Source organism: Chiloscyllium punctatum, chromosome 8 (assembly GCF_047496795.1).
Source record: "Chiloscyllium punctatum isolate Juve2018m chromosome 8, sChiPun1.3, whole genome shotgun sequence".
Taxonomy (NCBI): Eukaryota; Metazoa; Chordata; class Chondrichthyes; order Orectolobiformes; family Hemiscylliidae; genus Chiloscyllium; species Chiloscyllium punctatum.
In genome coordinates, this window is record NC_092746.1 from 21664919 (window position 1) to 21691270 (window position 26352).

Sequence of the window (26352 nt, forward strand, 5' to 3'; positions counted from 1 at the left end):
GCATAAGTAATTATAATTGTAGAAGTAACACTACTTTACCTATATCCCCACAAAAGGTAACCTGCTGTTTGATCTGATGGATCACACCAGTACAAGATGGCACATATCTATTCTCCATAATCTTTACCGTTCCCCATCAGCTTACCACCACTACATGACTCATCTTGTCACTTCGCATATCGTGGTTAGTTACCAAAAAAGCTCTTGTAGTGCAGTATGGTTTCACTACTTCTGGGCTAAGAGGTGTGTCATCCTGTATCTGAACACATTGATTTAAAATATCCAGAGGGCTCCTGTGCTGCAGTGGAAATGGGCTCTACCTCTTGCTGAGGATTTGTGGATTGGAGTCTTTGTGGAAGTTTGTAATAACGTCTATAGTTTTTGTTTAGAAACTATCTTTACTACAATGGTGATATCCCCCATTCCATACCTATACCTACACCATACACCAGCTTCTGATCAAAAGAGGAGAATTGGACAGTAAATAAAAGATTAACGTCTCTGCCAGAGACAGACAAAACCAATAATTTATCCTGTCAATTTTAAAAAGAATTAGTAAGATAAACTTGACAAGAATAAGTCCTGTTTTGTTTTGATTTGAAATGGTGAAAGTGAGACAGACAGAACACCACATGCCCCGCCCCCCCAGGAAATGGGCGGGGCCGCCTACGCCATACCGTCACGCCGCAGTGATGTCGTCACGGCGGCGGTCAGGTGGGGTGGCGTGACCCGGTGGTGAAAGGTCAAAGGTGAGGGGAGGCGGTGGCTTGATTGTGCAGGATGAAGCTCCAGCCCTCGGCTGACAACATGAAGCAGCAGATATCCACCGTTCCGTGCCCTGGGTGTCTGTGACTGGCACGGCGCATTGGCTGCGGAGGAAGGGGGTTAGTAAGGGAGGGTGAGCCCGCACTCGGGCCTGTCCGGTGTCCCTCAGACAGTACCCGGTCAGGCCCTCAATTGCCTGACCCTGGTGTGAAAGATTGAGCAGCAGCGGCTCCAGTCTCCGTCCTCGGGTCGCCAGCCTCCCTCCGAGCATTTCCCTGACTTTGTGTCGTGTCGTGTCCAGTCAGTCTCCAGGCTCTGCTGGCAACGAGTCGATCCTAGCGTTAGAAAGGTATAACCGCAAATTCGCCAAGTCATTTAAACATGTGTTTACATGTACTTCCGTGCAATGCGTGTCTGCTCCAGCTTGACTCCAGCGAATTTATTATGTTTTAAAAGCTCACTGTTTAATAACAAGATTTCCCCCGACGTAAGGCGAAGTTTGAAGGGCATGACTAGGCATAACGAATACGACACTTGTTTTGATTAGGTAAAAACAATGACTGCAGATGCTGGAAAGTAAATACTGGATTAGTGGTGCTGGAAGAGCTTTATTCCTGATGAAGGGCTTTTGCCCGAAACGTCGATTTCGCTGCTCGTTGGATGCTGCCTGAACTGCTGTGCTCTTCCAGCACCACTAATCCAGTACTTGTTTTGATTAGTTTAGCTTGTTGTGTGAATAAAATTACTTGGTCAAAGGTTATGGTGACTAGTTAGACTTCAATTTTCCCGTGTTATGTTTCTAAGAGTGTACAGGGGTTCCATTTACATGTTGAACTGTACTAAAACTTCTGAGTAGTCGATTTGTTTTTCTCTCTCTAATAGTATATAGAGCTTTTCACCTGGGTTTCTTCAAACATTTCAAAAACCATTAACTTATTTTAAGTGCTTTTTGTTTAAAACAAACTCAGAAACTGATTGAACTGAGCTACAAAAAGAATTTAAACTATATCCCCCTTAATCTTAAGAGGGGTATATGCACAAATACACACAAAAACAGAATGAAATGATGCAGTTATACAGCAAAAATTAATGGAAAAATAAAGAAAATCCTTGATCAAAATTGTGAACTAAAAAGGTAGAATAAGGTGATTTTCTCAGGTCTTTCAGTTTTCTGTTGACAAGATCAAATTGCTGCTTGACTTTGTGATTGAAGATCTTTGGTTTGTATAGTGGATCATATATCTCAGTTGGTTGGATGGTTGGTATGAAAAGCTGACAACGTGGGGTCAGTTCCCACACTAGCTGAGATTACCATGAAGGAGTTCCCCTCCTCAACCTCTCCCCTCACCTGAGGTGTGGTGGCCCTCAGGTTGAATCACCACCAGATGTCCCTCTCTAATGAGAGAGCAGTCCTATGGTCTGGTAAGGCTATGGCAACGTGACATTTCAATATAGGCCTCATGGTTGAGTTATTGTCAGGATATTCTTTCTTTCCTGGTGTTTTCTCTGATTTTCAGGGAATACTTCACTCAGGTATTTCTTTTACTGGTTTTCTTTAAGGTTTATATTGGGCCGAGAAAGAGGTAGCATTGTTGCCTTTCAAGTGTCTCCACAATTGGACAACTCTCAAGCCTGTGGCAAAACATTGGTAAAGTCCCACATAGGAGGTTAGTGAGCAAAATTACAGCACATGGTATGAGAGGCAAAATACTGACATAGATTGAAAATTGGTTGGCTGATAGGAAACAAAGAATAGTGATAAACTGCTCCCTTTTGGAATGGCAGGCAGTGTGCCGCAGGGATCAGTGCTGGGGCTGCAGCTTTTTACAATGTACATTAATGATCTAAATGAAGGTATTAAAAGTAATATTAGCAAATTTGCTGATGACACAAAGCTGGGTAGCAGAGTGAAATGTGAGGAGGATGTTAGGAGAATACAGGGTGACCTGGACAGGCTAGGTGAGTGGACGGATGAATGGCAGATGCAGTTTAATGTGGATAAATGTGTGGTTATCCACTTTGGTGGCAAGAACGGGAAGGTAGATTACTACCTAAATGGAGTCAAGTTAGGTAAAGGGGCAGTACAACGAGATCTAGGTGTTCTTGTACATCAGTCAATGAAAGCAAGCATGCAGGTCCAGCAGGCAGTGAAGAAAGCTAAGAGCATGCTGGCCTTCATAACAAGAGGAATTGAGTCTTGAAGTAAAGAGGTCCTTCTGCAGCTGTACAGGGCCCTGGTGAGACCGCACCTGGAATATTGTGCGCAGGTTTGGTCTCCAAATTTGATGAAAGACATTCTGGCTATTGAGGGAGTGCAGTGTAGGTTCATGAGGTCAATTCCCGGAATGGCGGGACTATCTTACGCTGAAAGATTTGAGTGACTGGGCTTGTGTACGCTTGGGTTTAGAAGACTGAGAGCGGACCTGATTGAGACGTATAAGATTATTAAAGGATTGGACACTCTGGAGGCAGGAAGCATGTTTCTGCTGATGGGTGAGCCCCGAACCAGAGGACACAGTTTAAAAATAAGGGGTAGACCACTTCGAACATAGTTGAAGAGAAACTTCTTCACCCAGAGAGTGGTGGGTGTGTGGAATGCTCTGCCCCAGAAGACTGTGGAGGCTAAGTCTCTGGATACTTTCAAGAAAGAGTTGGATAGAGCTCTTAAGGATAATGGAATCAAGGGCTATGGGGATAAGGCAGGAACAGGATACTGATTTGAGGATGATCATAACGAATGGTGGTGTTGGCTCGAAGGGCAGAATGGCCTACTCCTGCACCTATTGTCTATTGCCTAAAACAGAAACCAATAGTCTAGGGATTGCACTGGGTTCTAAAACTCAGAAAAATAAGAATGATTTTAGAAGATGTAGAGTGCAAATTCACTGGAATTGCATTAAGGCTTTAAAGTTAAATTTTAAGCATGGTATTGTTTCAAGGATTGAGGGGTATTCTGATTGAGATTCTGTACATTGCCAAAAATCATTGAGTTGTCTTTGGTACTGAGGATCTTTCCTATGTCTTGTGTAAAGTTGATCCCAGTTTTCCAGGAATCAAACTGGACTATGATTATTAATTGCAAATTAGCAGTTATACAGTTCTTTAATGATGCCCACAGAAGGTTATCCCTTCCCTTCCCCCAGTTCAAGCAGCAATTTCCCAATCAATTCAAAGGGCAGTTGTAATATTTTCCTACTATCTTTGAGAAAAAAATAACAACAATGCAGTAATGGACCTTCATTGGGCACTTTTATATACATTTGAGTTGCATAAGAATCCTGGTTTAATGTCTCATGAAAGGCTGAGCCTCGAGCAGTGCAAAACTTTTACAGAACTGTACTTGAATTCTGTCTTTATCTTTTTGCTCAAGTCCTGGATTAGGACTTGAAACTGAAACTGAATGTCCAGTTCGGGTGCAAATATACTGAGTGAACTACCAGGAAGACTTTAACGGGATAGTCTTGGGTAATAAACTGATAAGTGGCAGATTTATCTGAGAATAAGAATAAGGAATGGAAATGTACCTTAAGTTTCCTAGTTCAGTAGAAAAGCAAATGACTTGATAGAGTTTTTTTATTAAAAGTTAAATTGATTAAAATTTCTAAAAAAACCACTGAGTAGGCAAATGAATTTTTAGGATTTATATCAGGAGAAAACATAATGGTATAAATTGTTGTTTAGATCACAACTAAGTTACTGTGTGTACCTTTGACTTGATCAGCATAATAATAGGTCATTTGGACCAATTAGTCTGGGTTTGTGTTTATAGACGTGACATATTGCATCTCAGCATTTCAGCATATCTTTCCAAAGTCTTGTGTTCATATGTACTCTTCTGTTTTCCTTATGCATGCTTAAACAATTTGGCACAATCACCCTGTGGTGGCATGTTTCACATTCTATCCAATTCAACTGAAGAAATTTCTCTCAGTTTTCCTGTTGGATTTACTTATGACTGTCCTGAATTTGTGGTTCCTATTTTTGCACTCTTCTGCAGGAGAAAATATTCTCTGCACCTACCCTATCCATCCTATTCATAACTTTAATGTCCCCTTTCAGATCACCTCAATGTTATACTTCTTGAAATTAAAAAGTCCAACCTGTTAGTTTTTGCCCCATGGCTTCCCCCTCAGTTCTGTCACTGTCTTTGTAAATCTGCATTCTTTTTCTTTAGTGTGGAGACCACAACAATGCACAGTACTCCAAATGCTCAACAATGCAACACATTTGACAGGGACGAAGAACTGAGTTATAAGGTCTGTATTCCCTCAAGCTATATTGAATAGATTCAAAAATTATGGCAAGATCAGTAAATTTTAAAGATTTTATTGTCAAAACATGAGGACAAGTTGAGCAAAGGCAATAGTTTGCTACTATTTCAGACTTTTTAAAAAATGTATAATTATGTGAAGGCATTTTATGTTTAAACTGACAAATCTTTTCTGTAACGATTTTTTTCATCATGCGAGAAGATGTTAACTCTTAAACAGATCCTGTACATAAATCTAGTAGCAAAGTAGTTTGAATTTTATTTCCATGCTACTATTACATCAGTGAACAATATGTAATGTGTTTTCTTGTGTGGCACTGCTATCTGTGACACAGTGATTTTTAAAAACTTTATTTTTTTACCCACTATTTTGTTTGACAAGTAGCTTGTGCGGTTTAGGAGGAGGGGGCAACTTCTGCCAACATTGGGACTCTACGAAAGTATGAGCATGGAAGGACTAACTGTAGAAGATGATATCTCTATATTGAACCACGAAGAAGCAAGCCCTGAAATAACAAATCTGAAGTATAGCCGAAGTGCAGCTCCTTCAGGTGATGAATCTCTTGCTTCCCACTTTGCACTTGTCACGGCGTATGAAGACATCAAAAAACGACTGAAGGAAACAGAGTCTGAGAATTCTTTCTTGAAGAAAAGAGCCCGGATGCTAGAAGAGAGGGTAAAATATTTTTAATAAATTATATAAGTATTGTGTTCAGTTTTGAAGTTAATAATATTATCAAATGATTGATATTTGCCATCTCTTCCCCTGCTAGCTTTCTGTCACTCTTTTCTCCACTTCCACCACCACACTATTGGGCATTTTCTCCATTAGTGAGTTTTAAGAAGATTTGTAGCTCAGGTTGTGGTTCTGGATGTAGGTTGGCTCACTGAGCTGGAAGGTTCTTTTCCAGACATAAACAGAAAGCAGTGCTTCGTCTGGAGGCTCACTGAAGATGTTACCTAGTAGGGTGAGAAACATCTGGAAATGTACCTTCTAGCTCAGCAAGCAAACCTACATCCATTTTCTCCATTCTAACTCACTCATATCAAGATTGTGCTCAGTCAGTCAAATTTGTGCTATGATCTCACATGGAACCAGTAACTTCTATTGAAAAGTGGACAAAGTGAGATGTTCCAGGAATTTACCGAACAAAACTCGCATTGATTCCACTGTTTTGAACAAACAAGAATTAACTTTGTGAAGTTAGCACAGTAATATAGTCTGTTTATGTGGAATTATATTGTATTTAACCTGTAATGTATCGTCAAGAATTAACATGAGGCAAACATTGGAAGCAGACCAGCTGTGAATGTGCACCCCATGGAGCACATCAAAGGACAAATATATAGTCAAGGCAAACCCCATGGATTTTGCAGCAACACCCATTTCCTACTAATGTGGATGTGCTGACATAATCTCAGTAAACTTTACAAGGGATTCCAGTTCTTCTGTTTCAAAGGCATGGCTTTAGACCTTTCTCGTTGTGGACTGCCATAACGATTGCTCACGTGCTGGGTGTACACCCTTTGCGTTTTGGAAACTGCACACGAGCATACCTTTGAGCATAATTCCATTTTTTTTCCACGGGTGCTTTGTTTCCCCAAACTAGTACTGTACCTTGGTATCTGAGCTGCAATATTATCCAGCCATGCCAAGCGAATACTATTTGTGAGCTTCTTTTAATTCTGCTTTCACAACACGACTCTACACAACTGTCAGTGGCTGTCGGGATTGTGTTGAGCTCCCTATAGTTCTGAACTTATTCCAAGTCCTGAATTCAGTTAGTAGTTGCACTCACTGTTTCCCAGTATTTCTCCCAAGTGCAAAGTGCATGAAACTATCAAATAACGTCTTAGCTGCCATCTCAGAAAGAAATCTATGCAGACACAGCAGTCTTGGTTGCCATCTCACCATTGCAGTAAACAGTACTCTCCTTGCACAGAGCCTGTTTTTCATTCTGTGTCTAACTTCTATCTACTGTATTCTTCAGTGCTCCAAAAAATGTTTTGAGTGGCCAACTTACAAAACCTGGCAAGAAGCCCTACTCCTGTTGCGAGGTAGAAACAATTGTAACTAACATTGGAACATTGTTTCCTGAGGTGTTACGATTTTTACAACTTGCTGACTTACATAATACAAATGGATCTAAGAGGAAATTCAGCAGCTTGGTGGCACTCTGCTGCCTTACAGTGCTGGAGACCCAGGTTCAATTCCATCCTTGGGTGACTGTCTTGTTGAGTTTGCATGTTCTCCATTTATCTGCGTGAGTTTCCACGAGGTGCTCTTGTTTTCTTCCCACAATCCAATGATGTACAGGTTCGGTAGATTGTTTGGTTGTGCTAACTTGCACTATAGTCCAGGGATGTGTTGGACAGGTGGATTAGCCATAAATGTGAGGTTACAGGATAGGATGAGGGGGTCTGGGTGGTATCCTCTGGGGAGGGTGCGTACAGACTTGATGAGCTGAACGGCCTCTGTAAGGCTTCTATGAAACTTGGATTTCATTGTGCTGTTTCTAATTTAACTCTCTCTCTCTCTCTCTCTCTCTCTCTCTCTCTCTCTCTCTCTCTCTCATTGACTTGTTTTAAAAAAAGCGAATAGCCCATTAATTTTGTGTTACTTCAGAAACAACAGGCAGGATTCAAATTTGAAAGCTTGCTAGTTTCCATTCAGCATACAGGAATCTTTTATTCCTTTATTTTTCAAACCTTTGATCTTTATTGCTAAGTTGCACTATTAGGCTTGTATATCTTAAAAATGGATTGAATCAATCAAAACAAATGAATTCTCTAACTTTTTAATATCTTCTCGCTTTTGCTGTTCAGTAAATCACTAATAGGCTAGTTCATAATGCTGAAGAACATGAAATCTTTACTATCTATGATGAAAATCAGTTAGGTGGAATGGATTTTTATATTGTTGACTTCAAACTGCATTAACAAGTTTCAGATTTTGCAATTCGCAGTTTTTGATCAGACCTTCTGTTGTGCATATCAAGCATGGAGTATAGAGTACAATTGCCTTTTGCAAGGAGTATAAATTTTATCCCATCATGGAATTTACCGTTTTATTTCCTGAAAGAAATTTCTGCTTAATTTCTCCTTATTACCCATTACCAAGGCATGGTTCATCCATCCGTTAGCCAAGGCACAGACTACCACAAACCACTTTTCATTTTGCTTGATTCTTCCCTAGTAGTGTAAGCATCTGTTGCCATGAAGTATTTAAACCTCAGATGAATCATTACATTGTTGCGATGTGCCAAATAATTGGGCTGAGGCCAATTCGAATCGCACAGGTATCATTGATAGCCTGTTGGCTACAATTTAAGGGTGTGACAAACTTGTATTTTGTTCAGTAAACTTTGGATCTGTTCAGACATGTTCGACTCAGTTCGTTTGATCTACCCACCGTTCTGCAGCATTGTACAGCTTTGTTTCTTTTTGGATGAGAATCTCTCCTTGCTTTTCCAAAATGAACAATGTATTGTGGAAAGGAAGCATAAATGTCAATGGGGATACCAAAATAAAAGGGCATTAAGTTTCCCATCTCTTATTTTTCCATTACCAAATATATTACTATATACTGATCTATGTTTAAGTTGCAACCACTTGTTTGTCTAAATATTCTGGTTGATCTTGCCTTTGTTATTTTTTTCCAAACAAACTCTCAGATTCTGAGCTATGTTATGAATGCTTAAAGATTTTTTTTAAGTGACAGACCAATGTTTATTTAATCATTTGCACAATAGCCGTGGCTGGTGTACAGTGCCTTTTCTGTACAGTTTTTTCTGGAATTTGCATGACCATAGGGTGTAGATTGTGAAAGGAATGGACCTGATTAATAAAATGAATTCTGCTCCTTCATTGCTTGACTTTTGTGAAGGCAGTTTTCTTATCAATATCATAAATTAGCTTTATAAATAGTATATTGTGAAAACATGTGTTTTTGAAGTGTACTATCAAATATGTAAAACCATTTGGTGTAAAGTTGCCTTTGCCAATATAAACTTCACTTTCTATGATTATAATAATAATTACTGATTTTTTTTTAACTTTTGTACAAGTTATGATTATTGAGGGGTATAAATAGCCTTTCTGATATTCCATATTCATGTGGTGAGGCCTGATTTCAAAAGTTTGGAATAATTTGTGGGTAAAATGAATTCTAGGGTGATGCTGAAAAGACTGAGTCTATTTTCCTTACAGCGTCAGAGGCAGAAGGGTAACCCTGTAGATAGAGGTTTATAAAATCATGAGGGGCATGGATAGGATGTTTTCCGAGGGTATGGGAATCCAAAACTAGAGGGCATAGATTTAGGATGAGAGCAGAAAGATTTAAAAGGGACCTAAAGAGCAAACTTTTCACGCAAGGGATGATACATGTATAGAATGAACTGCCAGAGGATGTGTACCAGCCTCCAATCACATTTAAAAGACACTTGGATGGGCTTAGAGGGATAAGGGCCAAATGCTGGCAAATGGGACTAGATTAATTTAGGATATCTGGTTAACATTGACAAGTTGGACCGAACAGTTGTACAGTACAGAAACAGGCTTTATAACTCTAAATGTGACTAGGTCAGATTGGGAGGGTGTTTGACCCAGGCAAGTTGGACTGAAGGTTTTTTTCTATGCTATTTGACTCTTTCAGTACATTCTGGAGGTATGTGAAAACATAACTTTACTTAAATGTTTATTTCTCTCTTTTCAGCTTCTCACTGCCTCTCTTGACAATGAGAAAAATTCTTTAGGACAGGAAGAAGTGAATAAAGCATATCAGGCTTATCGGGAAGTCTGTATTGAAAGAGATAAGATGAGACAGAGACTGGAAAGAATGGTAACGTTCATATAATGCTTTTACATAAAGTAAGATAACTGATGTAGAAATTTAAAAATCACACAACACCAGGTTATAGTCCAACAGTATGTGTGATTTTTAACTTTGTACATTCCCAGTCCAACACCAGTATCTCCAAATCATGATGTAGAAATTGAATTTCTTTGAATGATTTCTGGAGTAAATGATTAATTTGAAGTAGATTTTGGATTTATTTGTAAATACTGAAGACATCGAGCATGTTGGTATTTTTTCCAAGATTCTTGATCTTTTAGTATGTCCTCAGATCTTTGTTGAAAAATAGATGAAGTATCTACGAATTGTGATTTGTCATATTGAAAAATATATTTTTTAGTAAAATTGTGTTTGTTATAGTGTATGCAAACCTTTTATCTGTAGCCATCTTTATGTTCGGCCACTTTGTGAATTTCTGCTTAGCTAGACTCTTGTTCACTGTAAAAGAAGTCGTCTTTAATTGTGAGCCAACCAGGTATTGCTGTTTCCAATCTGTCAGACTAGCGTAAAGCAGAAATAGCACTTCATCCTCAGTGACAAAGTTCTAGTTTGTTTCTGGTGTAGTTTTTAAGAGTTAATGAAAATGTGTTCATTTTTGTTGTTTGCACCACTGATGAAAAGTTTGTGCTTTAAAGATCAAAGAGCAGATGGATTCTGTGCGAATTCTGAATGAAACTCTGCAGGCTAAAGAAGTAGAGATCCTTCAGCTCAGAAGCGAAGTTGAAACCCATCAAGGTACATTCTCTGACAATGTTTTTGGTTCTTTAAAAAAACTGAAAATTTAACAGCAGAAGCCTTATGGGGTATAAGAACTGTGCGTGGAATTAATATTCTACTTTGTTCACTGTGACAGTCCTGTAGGAAAAATACGTTTTCATATTATGGTACTGATAGATACTTGAATTTCCTAGTTTTGATCCATGGCTGTTCTGAAATCTAACCTTGATCAAGGTAGTGGTGAATAACATCAATGAACTTCAGAATCCCTGTGTTAAAGAATGAATAAGAAACCAGCATTCCCACATTTTATAATTATCCATATGTGTGAGAGATGGGGCTTAAATGTGGCATCCACTTAGCAGGAGTACATGAGAACAAGGAATAAGAGTAGGTCACTTGGCCCTTGCAGCCTGGTCCACCATTCAATAACATCATGGTTGATCTGATTTTAACCTCAATTCTACATTGCACATCTCCCAAAAGGTTTCATCCCCTTGTTATTCAAGAATCTATCTACCTCTGACCTAAAAAATTCAAAGATTCTGCATCCACTGTCCTTTTGATGAAGGGCATTCCAGACGTGCTCAAACACCTGAAAGGAATAAAGGTTCCTCATTTTCTGTTTTAAATCCCCTATTTTTAAATTATGACCCCTAGTTTTAGACTCTCCAACATCCCACACAATCAAGTCTTCTGAGGATCTCCTAGTTTAATTAAGTCATCTCTGGCTTTTCTAATTTCCAGAGAGCTAGCCTTTTGAATCTTTCCTCATCAGGAAGTCCACTCATTCCCAGTATTATTTCTATTAAACGTTGGACTGCTTCCAACCTATTAACGTACTTCTGTAAGTACAGTGCATAGTACTCCAGATGCCTTCTCACCAATTCCATGTATAACTGTAATTGATAGGTTACTAGCATTCACTGGACAATCAAGTTATTAGAAATGTCGAACTATTCATTAAGGTAAGGAAGGATAGAAAATTGGCAGAGATGGGGAAAGTGAGAAAAATTGCGTAAGTAAAATGTGCTTGTTATCTGCATCTTTGTTAATATAACTTAGCAATCTCACTTGAACTGTGGTGCACTTATTCTATGAAAATCTTATTATGGAACTACTAAATCCAAAATTGCTGCTTGCCAACTCTAAAACAGTCATTTACAAGTTTACTGCAAAAACCTGCATTGCTTGAATCAGCTACCAAAGCAAGTCCCACCATTTTTACCTAGAGGCAATGTAGGTAGATGTGAGTAGTCCTGACACTTTGCTATTTCTAACTTTCCCTGAAGCATACATTGACAGGAATACTTTGAGCAGTGTTCGGTGTGACTGTTTTGCACGTGAACATGGTTGCATCTAATTATCAGGTTGTAAGTTTGCTTGTTGAGCTGCCAGGCTTGTTCTCTGACATGATAGGTAGCATAATCAGTGAGCCTCTGTTGAAGTGCTAGTGTTCAGTCCTGCTTTCAATTCATGTGTCTTGGTCTGTTAAGGTGAGTGATTGTAATTTTCGGTTCTTTTTCTCAGGTTGGTAAATGGAGTCCATATTGATGGAGTTCCAGTTGAATGCCAGGCATCCAGGAATTCCCCATGTGTGTCCCTATTCAGCCTGATCCAGGATCGATGTGTTGTCCTAGTCGAAGTGGTGTTTTCCTTCGTCTGTGTAAGGATACTAGTGATAGTTGGTCATGTCTTTCGGTGGCTAGTTGGTGCTTGTGTATCCTGGTGGCTAGTTTTCTGCTTGTTTAAAAATGGATAAATCCCCAGGACCTGATCAGGTGCACCCTAGAACTCTGTGGAAAGCTAGGGAAGTGATTGCTGGGCCTCTTAATGAGATATTTGTTATCATCAATAGTCACAGGTGGTGTGCTGGAAGACTGGAGGTTGGCTAATGTGGTGCCACTATTTATGAAAGGTGGTAAGGACAAGCCAGGGAACTGTAAACCAGTGAGCATGACGTCGGTGGTGGGCAAGTTGTTGGAGGGAATCCTGAGGGACAGGATGTGCATGTATTTGGAAAGGCAAGGACTGATTAGGGATAGTCAACATTTGAGTTGATTGGGCTTTTTGAAGAAGTAACAAAGAGGATTGATGAGGGTAGAGTGGTAGATGTGATCTACGTGCACTTCAGTAAGGCATTCAACAAGGTTCCCCATGGGAGACTGGTTAGCAAGGGGTGGCAGGATGGCTCAGTGATTAGCACTGCTGCCTTCCAGTGCCAGGGACCTGGGTTCAATTCCAACCTCAGGCGACTGCAAACTCCACACAGACATTCTCCCCGTGTCTGCATGGGTTTCCTTCAGGTGCTCCAGTTTCCTCCCACACTCCAAAGATATGCAGGTTAGGGTAGATTGACTATGCTAAATTGTCCTATAGTGTTCAGGGATGCACAGGTTAGGTGCATAAGTCAGGGGTAAATATTAGATAATAGGGTGGGGGAATAGGTCTGGGTGGGTTACTCTTCGGAGGGTCGCTGTGGACATGTTGGGCCAAAGGGCCTGTTTCCACACTGTAGGACTTTTAGGATTCTACCAGTTTAGATCTCATGGAGTACAGGTAGAACTAGCCAATTGGATAAAGATAGTTGAGAGAATGGTGGTGGAGGGTTGTTTTTCAGACTGGAGGCCTGTGACCAGTGGAGTGCCACGAGGATTGGTGCTGGGTCCACTTCTTTTCAATATTTATAAAAATGATTTGGATGTGAGCTTAAGAGATACAGTTAGTAAGTTTGCAGATGACACCAAAATTGAAGGTGTAGTGGACAGCGAAGAAGGTTACCTTGAATTACAATGGGATCTTGACCAGATGGACCAACGGGCAGAGAAGTGGCAGGTGGAGTTAATTTGGATAAATGTGAGGTGTTGCATTTTGGGAAAGCAAATCTTAGCAGGACTTGGAAATGGAACAAATTAGAGGAAACCTTCAGTATCATTAACAACATCCTTACTGGCATAAATTTCACCCAAGAGGAAGCGAACAATAACAGATTTCCCTTCTTAGATATCACAGTGGAACAACCAGTCAGTGGAGAACTGCAGACCAGTGTCCACAGGAAAGCAACACATACACAGACCAGATCCTCAACTACAGGAGCAATTATCCTAACACCCTCGAACGGATCTGCATGAGGACATTATTTAAACAGGCCACAACACACTCAGCACCCAGGAGCTGCGAGCAGCAGAAGAAAAATACCTATACAATGTATTCAAGAACAACGGGAAGCCGATTTCTTAAACAACAAACCCAAACAAGAAGACAGTACGTGCCTAGAGACTCCAGCCACACTACCATACATCAAAGACACCTCTGAGATGACTACCATAGTACTCCAACCTCTTGGTATCATGGTAGCCCATAAACCTACCAACTCTGAATCAGCTATTGATGAACCCTGTACCAACAGCCAGCAAATCAAATGTCATAAACAAAATACTTTGCAAGGACTGCAACAAACACTATATTGGGCAGACAGGCAGGAAACCAGTCGCCAGGATACACGAGCACCAACTAGCCACCAAAAGGCATGACCAGCTATCACTATCCTTACACACAAAGAAGAACACCACTTCAAATGGGACAACGCATCCATCCTGGGACAGGCTAAACAGAGACACAGATGGAAAATCCTCAAGGGCTGGTATTCAACCTGGAACTCCATCAATAAACACGTTGATTTGGACCTCATTTACCAACCTCTGAGAAAAAGAACCGGAAATGATACCACCCACCTTAACAGACCAAGGCACACAAATAGAAAGTGGGGCAGAACACCAGTGCTTCAATGGAGGCTCACTGATGATGTTACCTTGCATGGTGATGAAATGTCTGAGAACAAACCTACCAGTCCAGCAAGCAAACTTACGACTTGAGCTACAAATCCTTTCAAAAATTGCATCCAATTATGTTTAGCAGCTTGATTGATGCAACTTGGGAGATATTATTTAATGTTGGCTTCTTAAAAGATACTCCGTTGTGAACGTTGCTGGCTAAGCCAGCATTTATTACCCATTCATAATTGTTCTGTAGAATGTGGTGATGAGCTACATCCTTGAGCTTCTGCAGTCCTTGTTGTGTTAGGACTCCCACAAAGATGGTAGGAAGAGTTCCAGGATTTTGATCCACCAGCCATGAAGGAAGGTTGCCAAGTTGAGAAGCCAAATGTAAGCACTGATTAGAACATTCAAGAAATGGAGATGGAAGAGAGAGAATAAATTTGAGACTTTTTGTTATTTACTGGCAACTTAAGTGACGCATTTTATTTATAGGAACTTTTCAGTACTTGGAAGAATGTTATTACAAATATGCTGCCAAATATTTGATAAATCTTCTATAGAAAAGTTAATGCAATTTTCGTAATTAGGCAATTAACATTAACTTTGCTAATTTGTAGTGATGGATGATCTGCATAGAACCCAGAATTCTTGGGATTTAGCAAAATCCAATAACGAGCTGAAGATGTATACGCTGAATCAAGAGCTGGAGATCCTTAAACAGGAATGCAGTTTTCTTCGAGGAGAACTACACAACTGTAAACAAAAGGTAAATTGAAAGTTTGCGAAGACTTACAGGTTTAAACTTGTGTTCGTAAATTATTTTGTTTCTCATACATTAATAGAGGCATGTCACGGTTGTACTATTTTTATTCTTCAATAGTCAAATTGAACAACATTTGCCTTGTTTTGGCAATAAAAATTGAAACTGGGAAAAAAGTATTAAATCTTCAAATCTTTCAGCTCAGTGAGGGCAAGACATATTTCTGATTAACAACATTCAGGGCATAATATTGTGAGGAAGAATAAGTACATTTTCAAAGAAATGTTTAAAAAAAAAGTAGAGATGAGAAATTATCAAAGAAACTGAAAATAAAAGCTATGCAAGAGAATGTTTAATAGATTCAAAGAGAGGTAGTTAAATGTGGCAAAATTGGCGATGTGATGTAGGCTGCAATGGGTCAAAAATTTAGAAGCAGAAGAAATCATCACCAGATGTGCCTATTTGACTGTTGCCATGCATCCACAGAGGATCCCTATATAACACAGCTGTATTGACCAGATGCTGATAGTGGGGTAACTTTTTTAAACTTATACATTCAATCTACAAGTGCCATTCTTGAGCTTCCTACTTGGTATTTTAATCTTTGCACAATGCTCACTCTGATCTCTAGGTTTTGACCTTTTTATACTTTGCTGGCCTCCAATGAGAACACTTGAATGAGATTGACAACATCAGCTGTCAAAGAGGAGTTTGGGTCCAGGATGACTTGCTCGAAGACTAGTTTTGGGTAGTCTGCAACTAGATTATGGCATTAGGGCTGACACTGAATGAAGGAATGATGTGAGAGCAGACATGTAATCCTGAATGAAAATTATAGCACTTCTCCAATAAGACCACTGTTGATTGTTAGGTTACTTCTCAGAATTTCCATATGTCTGTGCGAAGATATACTTGGGAATGTTTTTGAAATATGCACTCTGGGTGAACTATTTGTTTCTATTTGTTGAACTGGGTAAAAATGCCCCTGTCTATTTTACCACCTGCAACCTGACAACTAGAGAATATCTGTTGTCATCCTCAGTCTCCTGAGATGAGGTTGATCTGTGGCAGGTTTTATGACTTGTCCTTTGGTGATTCAGCAAGTCAAACCTGGAGCCAGAAATGTTTGGGCAAAGAGAGCAAGACTCCTGTTGAGAAGATTGGTTCTCTGCGTTATTTGCTCTTTCCTTGTTTCTCTGCATAAGGACTTATATTGTCAGTTTCTGACAATGTTGCAACTTGTTGGATAAAGCATATCCCACATATCAATTTGGTCTCTTTTTGGTGCAATCTTGCAAGTGTTGGTAAAATGATTTTTCTATACACCTTGTGAGGAAGTGCCATCCTTGTGCTCTGGAAACAAGCTGTGCTATGGAAGCCATTATTTGCTTGGTGTGTGTAGGATCCTACCATTGGAACTGATTTCATGTGGTTGTGATGCTGGTGAAATTTACTCCCGGATGCTCGGGTCTGTTCTGCTGCAGGAGATTCACTTGATTGAATCTCCTGCAGCAACCCAGCTGGTGAAAATTCTTCACAGATGTCTTCGGTAGGTGACCTGAGGTCACTGCCGATTAGAAGAGTGGTGACAATTGCCTTATAGGTGAAAGCTTTTATTGTCTTATGGAGACCCTGTCAAAAGTTTTGGAAGGCTGCACTGATGCATCTGATTTTTTTCGCTGCATCTGTTTTGAAGGTGACATTATAGCACGTGAGTCATCTTCGCCCTATTGGACCATGATTTTTCCCTTTGGTGCTTTTAAAGTATGAAGCTTACACAAACCATGCACTTCCCACTCTCTTTACCCCACCCAGTGCTAATCTCATCTGCAGTTCCGAAAATCTGACTTTGAAACTCTCCATCCTTTGTCTCCTTGCAATTTACCTGTTTGACCAGGCTTTTTGTGATGTAAATCTCATACTCTAATCGTTTTTGGATCAGTTTACATGGTTGTCTTGCACTGGAGGTTCATTTTTGATAAATGTGAGTTGCTGCATTGTAGAAAGACAAATCGGGTCAGTACTTATATATTTAATATGAAGGTCCTGGGGAGTGTTGCTGAACAAAGAGACGGGGGCGGCACTGCAGCCTCAGCACCAGGGTCCCAGGTTCGATTCCACCCTTGGGCGACTGTCTGTGTGGAGTTTGCACATTCTCCCCGTGTCTGTGCGGGTTTTCTCCGGGTGCTCTGGTTTCCTCCCACAGTCCAAAAGATGTGCAGGTCAGGTGGATTGGCCATGTTAAATTGCCCATAGTGTTAGGTGCATTAGTCAGAGAGAAATGGGTCTGGGTGGATTACTCTTCAGAGGGTCAGTGTGGACTTGTTGGGCCGAAGGGCCTGTTTCCAAACTGTAGGGAATCTTTAAAAAAAATCTAAAAGAGACCTTGGAATGTGGATTCATAGTTCCTTGTAAGTGAAGAAGGCATTTGGTATGCTTTCCTTTATTGATCAGTGCATTGAGTATTGGAGTTGGGAGGTCATGTTGTGACTGTACAGGACATTGGTTAGGCCACTTTTGGAATATTGTTGCAATTCTGGTCTCTCTGCTGTAGGAAGGATGTTGTAAAACTTGAAAGGAGCAGAAAAGATTTACAATAATGTTGCTAGGATTGGAGTGTTTGAGCTATAGGGAGAGGCTGAACAGACTGGGGCTGTTTTCCCTGGAGTATCAGAGGCTGAGGGATGACCTTACAGAGGTTTATAAAATCATGAGGGGCATGGATAGGGTAAATAGACAAGACCTTTTCCCTCGGGTGGGGCTGTCCAGAACTAATGGACATATGTTTAGGGATGAGAGAGGAAAGATCTAAGAGACCTAATGGGCAACTTTTTCATGCAGAGTGTGGTGGATGTATGGAATGAACTGCCAAAGGAAGTGGTGGAGGCTGGTACAATTACAGCATTTAAAAAGCATCTGGATGGGTATATGAAGGGAAGGATTTAGAGGGATATGGGCCAAGTGCTGGCAAATGGGGTTGGATTAGTTTCGGATATGTGGTCAGCATGGACACTTCAGACCGAAGGGTCTGTTTCTGTGCTGTACATCTCACGACTCCATAACTATGACTCCTGGAATCACCATGGCACTATATAAATGCAAGTTGTACTTATCAAATCTCTCCAGTAGATGGCGATCTAATCACTTCTACAGAATAATGGAGGATAAAGTCGAAAGAATCTAAACTTATCGCTTCCTGTTAGAACTAGAGTCCAGAACTAGAGGGCATAGGTTTAGAGTGAGAGGGGAAAGATATAAAAGATGCATGTGGAGGGTGGTGCATGTATGGAATGAGCTGCCAGGGGAAGTGGTTGGAGGCTGTACAATTGCAACATTTAAAACGTGTCTGGATGGGTACATAACTATCAATAAAATGTAATAAATATAATCAATCTTGTAAATCCTTGAGCATGCTAACCTAAAAATAAACTTTTGTCCAGTGCTACTGGTGAGTAATTTTGTACTTTTTCTGAGGGCTTCCCAAATTTTCTCTATTGCAGGTTTTCTTGGGTTATGTTCTAAGCAGGATCTTAAAGATGGGTTGTCTGCACACAATCTCCTGTCATCTGGACTGTAACAAAAATGTTGTTTTTACTTTTTGAAAAGAGTCACTTTTAAAAAATGTAATGACCTTTTATTGAATTAGTAATTAGGTTGAAATCGAAAGAAAAATATCATCTTAACAAAGGTAGTGGTTTTTTTCTTTCACAAACTCATTACCTCTAGTGATAAACTTATTAGAAAAAAGTTCTGTTCCCACAATATTTTTAATTTAGATGTGCTTTAAAGATGCAGTGTTGTTTAGTGAGTGATATTAATGTTGATGGTCTTAATAAAGGATTTATAAGAATTGCTTGGGTTAAATGTAGTGACCAGTGTTGCAATAGTGTAACACTGATTAATTTCACGAAAAGATGAAACAAATCAATTTGCAGTGACACTTCCATGCATCTTGGAACACAAATTTTGTAATTTTATATAAGTTAATTAGATATGAAAATAAGAGGTACAGTTAGTAAATTTGCAGATGAAACCAAAATTGGAGATGTAGTGGACAGCGAAGAAGGTTACCTCCGATTGCAACGGAATCTTGATCAGATGGGCCAATAGGCTGACGAGTGGCAAATGGAGTTTAATTTAGATAAATGCGAGGTGCTGCATTTTGGGAAAGCAAATCTTAGCAGGACTTATGCACTTAATGGTGAGGACCTGGGGGAGTGTTGCTGAACAAAGAGACCTTGGAGTGCAGGTTCATAGCACCTTGAAAGTGGAGTCACTGGGAGATAGGATAGTGAAGAAGGCATTTTGGTATGCTTTCCTTTATTGGTCAGAGTATTGAGTACAGGAGTTGGGAGGTCATGTTGCGGCTGTACAGAACATTGGTTAGGTCACTTGGCAAGTTGTATGCAATTCTGGTCTCATTCCTATTGGATGGATGTTGTGAAACTTGAAAGGGTTCAGAAAAGATTTACAAAGATGTTGCAGGGTTGGAGGGTTTGAGCTATAGGCAGAGACTGAATAGGCTAGGACTGTTTTACCTGGAGTATCGGAGGCTGAAGGGTGACCTTACAGAGGTTTAGAAAATCATGAGGGGCATGGATAGGGTAAATAGGCAAAGTTTTTTTCCCTGGGGTGGGGGAGTCCAGAACTAGAGGGAATAGGTTTAGAGTGAGAGGGGAAAGATATAAAAGATGCATGTGGAGGGTGGTGCATGTATGGAATGAGCTGCCGGGGAAGTGGTTGGAGGCTGTACAATTGCAACATTTAAAACGTGTCTGGATGGGTATATGAATAGGAAGGGTTTGGAGGCATATGGGCCGGGTGCTGGTAAATGGGACTGGATTGGGTTGGGATATCTGGTTGGCATAGAGTTGGACCGAAGGGTCTGTTTCTGTGCTGTACATCTGTGATTCTAAGACCATCTCTCTCTCTCACATCCGTTTTAAAAAAAAAATTATCCCCACACTGGCAAAAAGTCTGAGCTGGAGACTCGGCTAGAAGCACTTTGACACATAAGGGCGAAGATTTGCTGGTATTTTGCTTCTGAGTGCAGTCTCTCATTAGACGAAAGCACAAGATGAGTGAAAATTGAGATTTCAGTGTATACAGGACTTCTTTCTCGCTCAGCATGTGAGAAATGCAGCATGAAATGCAATTTTGCTAACTGCATAATGAGTTAGACGGCTGGGAAAATAAAAATTAGAGCGGATCTTGATAAAAGTGATTGCAATATAGCAAGGATCGTGATCAGAGTTGAGAGTGACAAATGGAACAAATTGAAGTAGTAAATTGAAATTGACCAAATAAATGTGGAAGTAAAAAAGGCAAACAGGAAGAAAATCCTGCATATCTAAAACACAGTGAAACATTCAGAAGTCTATAAAGATTAATCAAATGTTCCAACAGTACCATACTCCTCATAGCTGAATAGAAAGAAGCTAATTGTGGGACACTCAGCTTGTCCACTGAAGTTAAGGCAATTTGAATAAATTGAAAAGTCAATTAGAAGTAAAGATGTAGAGTTGCCATAGTCTGAGGACTATAGCATTGCTCTCTCCTGGAGGTGGTGAGTTTAACCTGAGGGTCATTGCGTCTCTCCTTTATTTGAATACTAAAGGAGAGGACAAAGGGGAATGCGCTGAGCTTGGGGAAAATGTATTCTTCAAACAAAAAGGAAAATACAAAAATTGAAAAATCATTTACATTACCATATGGATATATTTTAAAGCACAGATGCACAATAAATAAAAGGAAAAAAAAGGGTAGAGTTAAAGCACAAGCAAGATAAGCTCGCTGGTAAGGATATGCTAAGAGAAAATTTAATCACAACTCTATCTTTTGTTTGTCTATTTCATTGCTTCAGGTTTCAATGTCATTAGGAACAAAACATACAGTTGAGTAGAAAGGGGGCAAGTTGTTGACAGACTTGCTAAGCTTAAAGATTGAGCCTCATGTACGAACTTCAGAAGTACTCATGAGGTGAAGCTGTTCTTGTTCATGTAGAATACTAATATGTACTTAAATTCTAATAAATTGACATTTATTATTTCTAGATATCTAAAGGGAGATGGAACAAAACTGTTTGCTTAATATTAGGGATAGGGAAGGTACTGGAATACAGTGGCTCAGTGATTCGCACTGCTGCCTCATGACGCCAGGGACCTGTGTTTGATTTGGGTGCCTGTCTGTGTGGAGTTTGCACATTGTCCTCTGTGTCTGCATGGCATGTGGGTTTCCAATTTCCTCCCACAGTCCAAAGGTGTGCAGGTTAGTTGGATTGGTCATGCTAAATCGTGCATAGTGGCCAGGGATGAGGCGATAGTGAGGACTGCAGATGCTGGAGAGTCAGAGTGGTCAGAGTGCAGTGCTGAAAAAAAGCACAGAAGGATAGGTAGCATCTGAGGAGCAGGAGAGTCGATATTTTGGGCAGAACCCCCAGATCCAGGGATGTGCAGGCTAGACAGATTAGCCTTGGGAAAATGCAGGATTACAGGGATAGAGTAGAGATGGCTCTTAAGAAGGTCATTGTGGACTGAATGGTCTGTTTCTACACTGAAGGGATCCTGTGTATTAAAAGTGACCAAGTATTTAGAGGAAAAAAAGCAGCATTCCATGTGGCTTCAACAAAGTTGAATCATGCTTAATTAACTTGATAAAATTCCTTAAACTGATAGGGAGGTAGAGAGTGGTTATGGAGATTAAAAGAAAATAGAAAGCACTGTTCCAAAAGGATTAATGTCGGTTTCTGGTGTTCATATTTTTCATTAATGATTTGAACTTGGAAGTAAGAAATTAAATGCAAGATGTCTTTAATCACCTGTTTATAGCCTCTTTGTGGGTAGTCATATTACAGGGCACAACTTCATCACAGGTAAGATTCAATTTGGCATTCACACAGTAAACCAATTCTTTCATTTTGAATTGCTTCAGTCCAGTCCCTTGGTATTTTATCAACCTACGTATGAATGTTGTGCTATAAGCCTGGTGAATGGGCTTGCAATGTGTTAAGTCTCACTGTGTTAATTCTCACTCACTGCAGAACTAGCATTCTTAGATTCCAACTGATACTCTTTGGTATGGAGCTAGGCCCTTAGCTTTCTGCCATTCTTGCAAATTCTGTTATGTGCATTCAGCTGGTCATCTTTTTATCCAAGTGCCCAAGTTGTCAATGGTCTTCTGTCAGACCATGATTAGCTTTAATAGACAATACACTCAGTATTTGCAGCAGCCAATAAAGTTGTTTTTTTTCTTTTTCAGTTATTATTTTTAACCTTCTAAATGGTGAGGTTTTAACTCCTTGACATTTGGCTCAGTGTATGTTCACAGAATGGGAATCTGTATGCCATTTAAATCTTCTCCAGCTGATTTGGAAATGCAATAGGGTAGATTGAAGTTATTAGCCACCTGTGAATCACTAACTGAAGCATAAAACCAGCTCCCAGTTGGAAAAACATTCTAAGCAAGTGTTCACCATAGCAGTTCTTTTCAAGAAATGAGCATTATCATGTTTGGATACATAGGCATACACTCCATGTGGCTAAAATATGCCATTTTCCCAAATTATTTCTGACAGACTTAAGACTTGCAAAATCGATGACCACATGCATAAATAATTAATAGACTGGATTGCAATGCTGTGATCGCGCAGTTCTCCCATACATGACGTTGATTATAATTACACAAGTGCAAAATATTGTAGATACTGGAAATATTAATTAAAACAAAATATCCTGGGCGAACTCTGGTCAGGCAGCATTTGTGAAGAGAGAAACCATGTTATGTATTGATAATTTTGTTCTTCTCATAAATACAACCTGACATGTTGGATATTAATATTTTGATTTTGGAAAAAATACATTTCTCTCTGTTCAACGTGTCCTTAGTAGTACTTCCAAAATTATTGCCCATTGTAACTTCATATTAAGGTTTGAAAATTGTCACAACCCCTCAGAACTAAGAGAGCAAATAATGAGGGTGAGAGAGAGCAGGAGCCTTTTTTTAAAGTGAGATCACAGCTGTGAAAACTTGGTCAGAGCTCCACGGTGGTCATTGCTGCCTTAGGGCTTGGAACTCCTATTTCAGCCACCTAGGATTCTGGCACCAATTTGAGAAGCCCTGTCTTTCGAGATGCCAATGAGAGGGCTTAACAATACATGATACGATTTGTCCTGATGATCTGTAAAAGATACAGCTGGCTTTGTAATGGTTTTGATAATTTGTAATGTCTCCATCTATCTGAACTCTTCCAGATTGACTGACAACTGATTTTGTTTTTTGTTAAACAAAAGCATATCCTAATAATTAGCTTGCACAATGGGGTGGCATAAAGCCCTAGGTAATCTATGCTCATTTACCCTTAACATATAATCACTCTGCTAATCCTGTGTTCCTGTGATCAGATTTGTTGCAATGCACCCTTTCACTAGATGTTCAAGAGCATATCCCCGTTGTTTATTCTGGCAAGATAGCACTGATGGGAGAAAGTGAGAACTGCAGATGCTGAAGATTAGAGTTGAGAGTGTACTGCTGGAAAAGCACAGCAGGTCAGGCAGCATCTGAGGAGCAGGAGAGTCAACGTTTGGGGCATAAGCCCTTCATCAGGAAGGTAACACTGATGTGGCACTGGCTGAGGGAGTGGTGAGTAATAGAAGCTGGCATCTGAAGAATAGTAAAGTGGCGGCTTAAGATAATAGATTGTGAACCTGCCAGGAGCTTCAAATAATAGTTTCTATTTAAAGATTGCACTGATTACTGCTGTTAGATTGTGACAGATGCTGTGTTTGATACTTTTGTTTACCCATTATGTTTACAATCATTAAATTTGATTCCTTTCATTGAAATTGTTAGTTACATTATGAACTGTTTCATTATGACCGACTGGAGTGAGATTGGAAATTAAATAAAATTGCATTTGTATCAAAGCATGAATCAAAATGCTGAATACTGAAAATGTGTGAAAAATATCAAGGATTGAGCGGGTGTTTTGCGTTTCAAAAACGAAGTGGTTGTGTGGGAGTCTGAAACACCTGATTGTATCAGTGGGTAGCAGCAGAAATGGTGTGGGTGATTAGGTAAATAGCTGTGGTTTTGTGTACTAAGCATTTTGGACTGGCATAACTTTATGCACATTAAATTCTCCTTGGCAAAATACTGAAAGGTGAACACAACACTCCTTCATTATCAAAACCAATTCTACATTTCTTTTTCTCCATTTAACAAATAAAGTGAAAATTTGCTTTTATTTCCACCCTCTTCTCTTCAGATTAGCCAAGTGGTTATCAGCAATTTAGATTAGAATCTATTCCCTACAGTATGGAAACAGGCCCTTCGGCCCAACAAGTCCACACCGACCCTTCGAAGAGTAACCCACCTAGACCCATTCCCCATATTTGCCCCTGACTAATGTTCCTAACACTGGACAATTTAGCATGGGCAATTTAGCATGGCCAATTCATCTAACCTGCACATCTTTGGACTGTGGGAGGAAACCAGAGCACCTGGAAGTAATCCACGTAGACACAGGGAGAATGTGCAAACTCCACACAGAGTTACCCGAGGCAGGGATTGAACCTGGGTCTCTGGTGCTGTGAGGCAGAAGTGCTAACCACTGAGCCACCGTGCCGCCAAAAAAACAACACCTGTTTCACAAATTTCTTTTGTGAAAAAGGTGTTTTTTTTTCTGCTGCTTATTACCTTATGTATGCCTTTTTAAAATAATTCCCCTATGTTCTTACATAAAGTAGTACTGTTGCTAATTTTCTCACATGGAAACTGGCATCCACCCTCTTAATATAGAAACCTAGAAGGTAGGAGCAGCAGGAGGTCATTGACCCTTTGAGCCTGTTCCCCCATTCATCATGATCATGGCTGATCCTCCAACTCAATAGCCTAATGCTGCTTTCTCCGCATAGCATAGAACATAGTACATTACAGCACAGTACAGGCCCTTCGGCCCTCAATGTTGTGCCGACCTGTGAAACCGATATGAAGCCTATCGATCCTACTCAATTCCATTTTCATCCATATGTCCAATGACCATTTAAATGCCCTTAAAGTTGGCGAGTCTACTACTGTTGCAGGCAGTGTGTTCCACACCCCTACTACTGAGTGAAGAAACTACCTCTGACGTCTGTCCTATAACTATCACCCCTCAACTTAAAGCTATGTCCCCTCATGCTAGCCATCACCGTCCAACGAAAAAGGCTCTCACTCTCCACCCTATCTAACCCTCTATCTTACGTCTCAATTAAGTCAGCTCTCAACCACCTTGTCTCTAATGAAAACAGCCTCAAGTCCATCAGCCTTTCCTCATAAGACCTTCCCTCCATACCAGACAACATCCTTGTAAATCTCCTCTGAACCCTTTCCAAAGCTTCCACATCCTTCCTATAATGTGGTGACCAGAACTGTACGCAATGCTCCAAGTGCGGCTGCACCAGAATTTTGTATAGCTGTAACGTGATCTCTTGGTTCCGAAACTCAATCCCTCTCCCAATAAAAGCTAACACACTGCATGCCGCCTTAACAACCCTATCAAACTGGGTGGCAACTTTCAGGGATCTATGTACCTGGACACCGAGATCTCTCTGCTCATCTACACTACCAAGAATCTTACCATTAGCCTAGTACTACGCATTCCTGTTGCTCCTTCCAAAGGGAATCACCTCACACTTTCCTGCATTAAATTTCATTTGCCACCCCTCAGCCCAGTTCTGCAGCTTATGTCCCTTTGGCACGATCCACAACTCTACCAAACTTAGTGTCATCTACAAATTTACTAACCCATCCTTCTATGCCCTCATCTAGGTCATTAATAAAAATGACAAACAGCAGTGGACCCAAACAGATCCCAGCGGTGCACCATTAGTAACTGAACTCCATCAGCCACCACCCTCTTCTTTTGGATCAATTTCTGATCCAAACTGCTAAATCACCCTCAATCCCATGCCTCCGTATTTTGTGCAATAGCCTACCATGGGGAACCTCATCAAATGCCTTACTGGAATTCCCAAACACCACATCAACAGCTTTACCTTCATCCACCTGTTTGGTCACCTTCTCAAAGCTTTCTTTGGCAGCAGTTGCAGTGAGAGAGATGACTGTGAGGACCAGGGGCTTGATGGGAAGGTAAATTTTAAGGTATAAAAACTTACCTCTGGTGTAGGCAGAATGCACACTGAACAGGAGCAGAGGCTTTATATTTGGG

The 26352-nt window shown here is 40.2% G+C and overlaps 1 protein-coding gene across 2 annotated transcripts in view; it reads left to right on the top strand.

Moving 5' to 3' along the window:
- Positions 1 to 730: 730 nt before the first annotated feature.
- Positions 731 to 26352, top strand: part of azi2 (5-azacytidine induced 2) — a 69986-nt gene continuing 44364 nt past the window's right edge. The window contains exons 1-6 of one of the 2 annotated variants that reach the window (XM_072575205.1): positions 731 to 1114; positions 4940 to 5021; positions 5421 to 5711; positions 9750 to 9875; positions 10526 to 10625; positions 15004 to 15152. In XM_072575205.1, coding sequence (XP_072431306.1) covers positions 4956 to 5021; positions 5421 to 5711; positions 9750 to 9875; positions 10526 to 10625; positions 15004 to 15152 — 732 coding nt within the window. In that variant the 5' untranslated portion in view covers positions 731 to 1114; positions 4940 to 4955. Of the gene's footprint in view, positions 1115 to 2333; positions 2433 to 4939; positions 5022 to 5420; positions 5712 to 9749; positions 9876 to 10525; positions 10626 to 15003; positions 15153 to 26352 lie in introns of those variants that run through there. The other variant, XM_072575206.1, reaches the window with a different exon arrangement.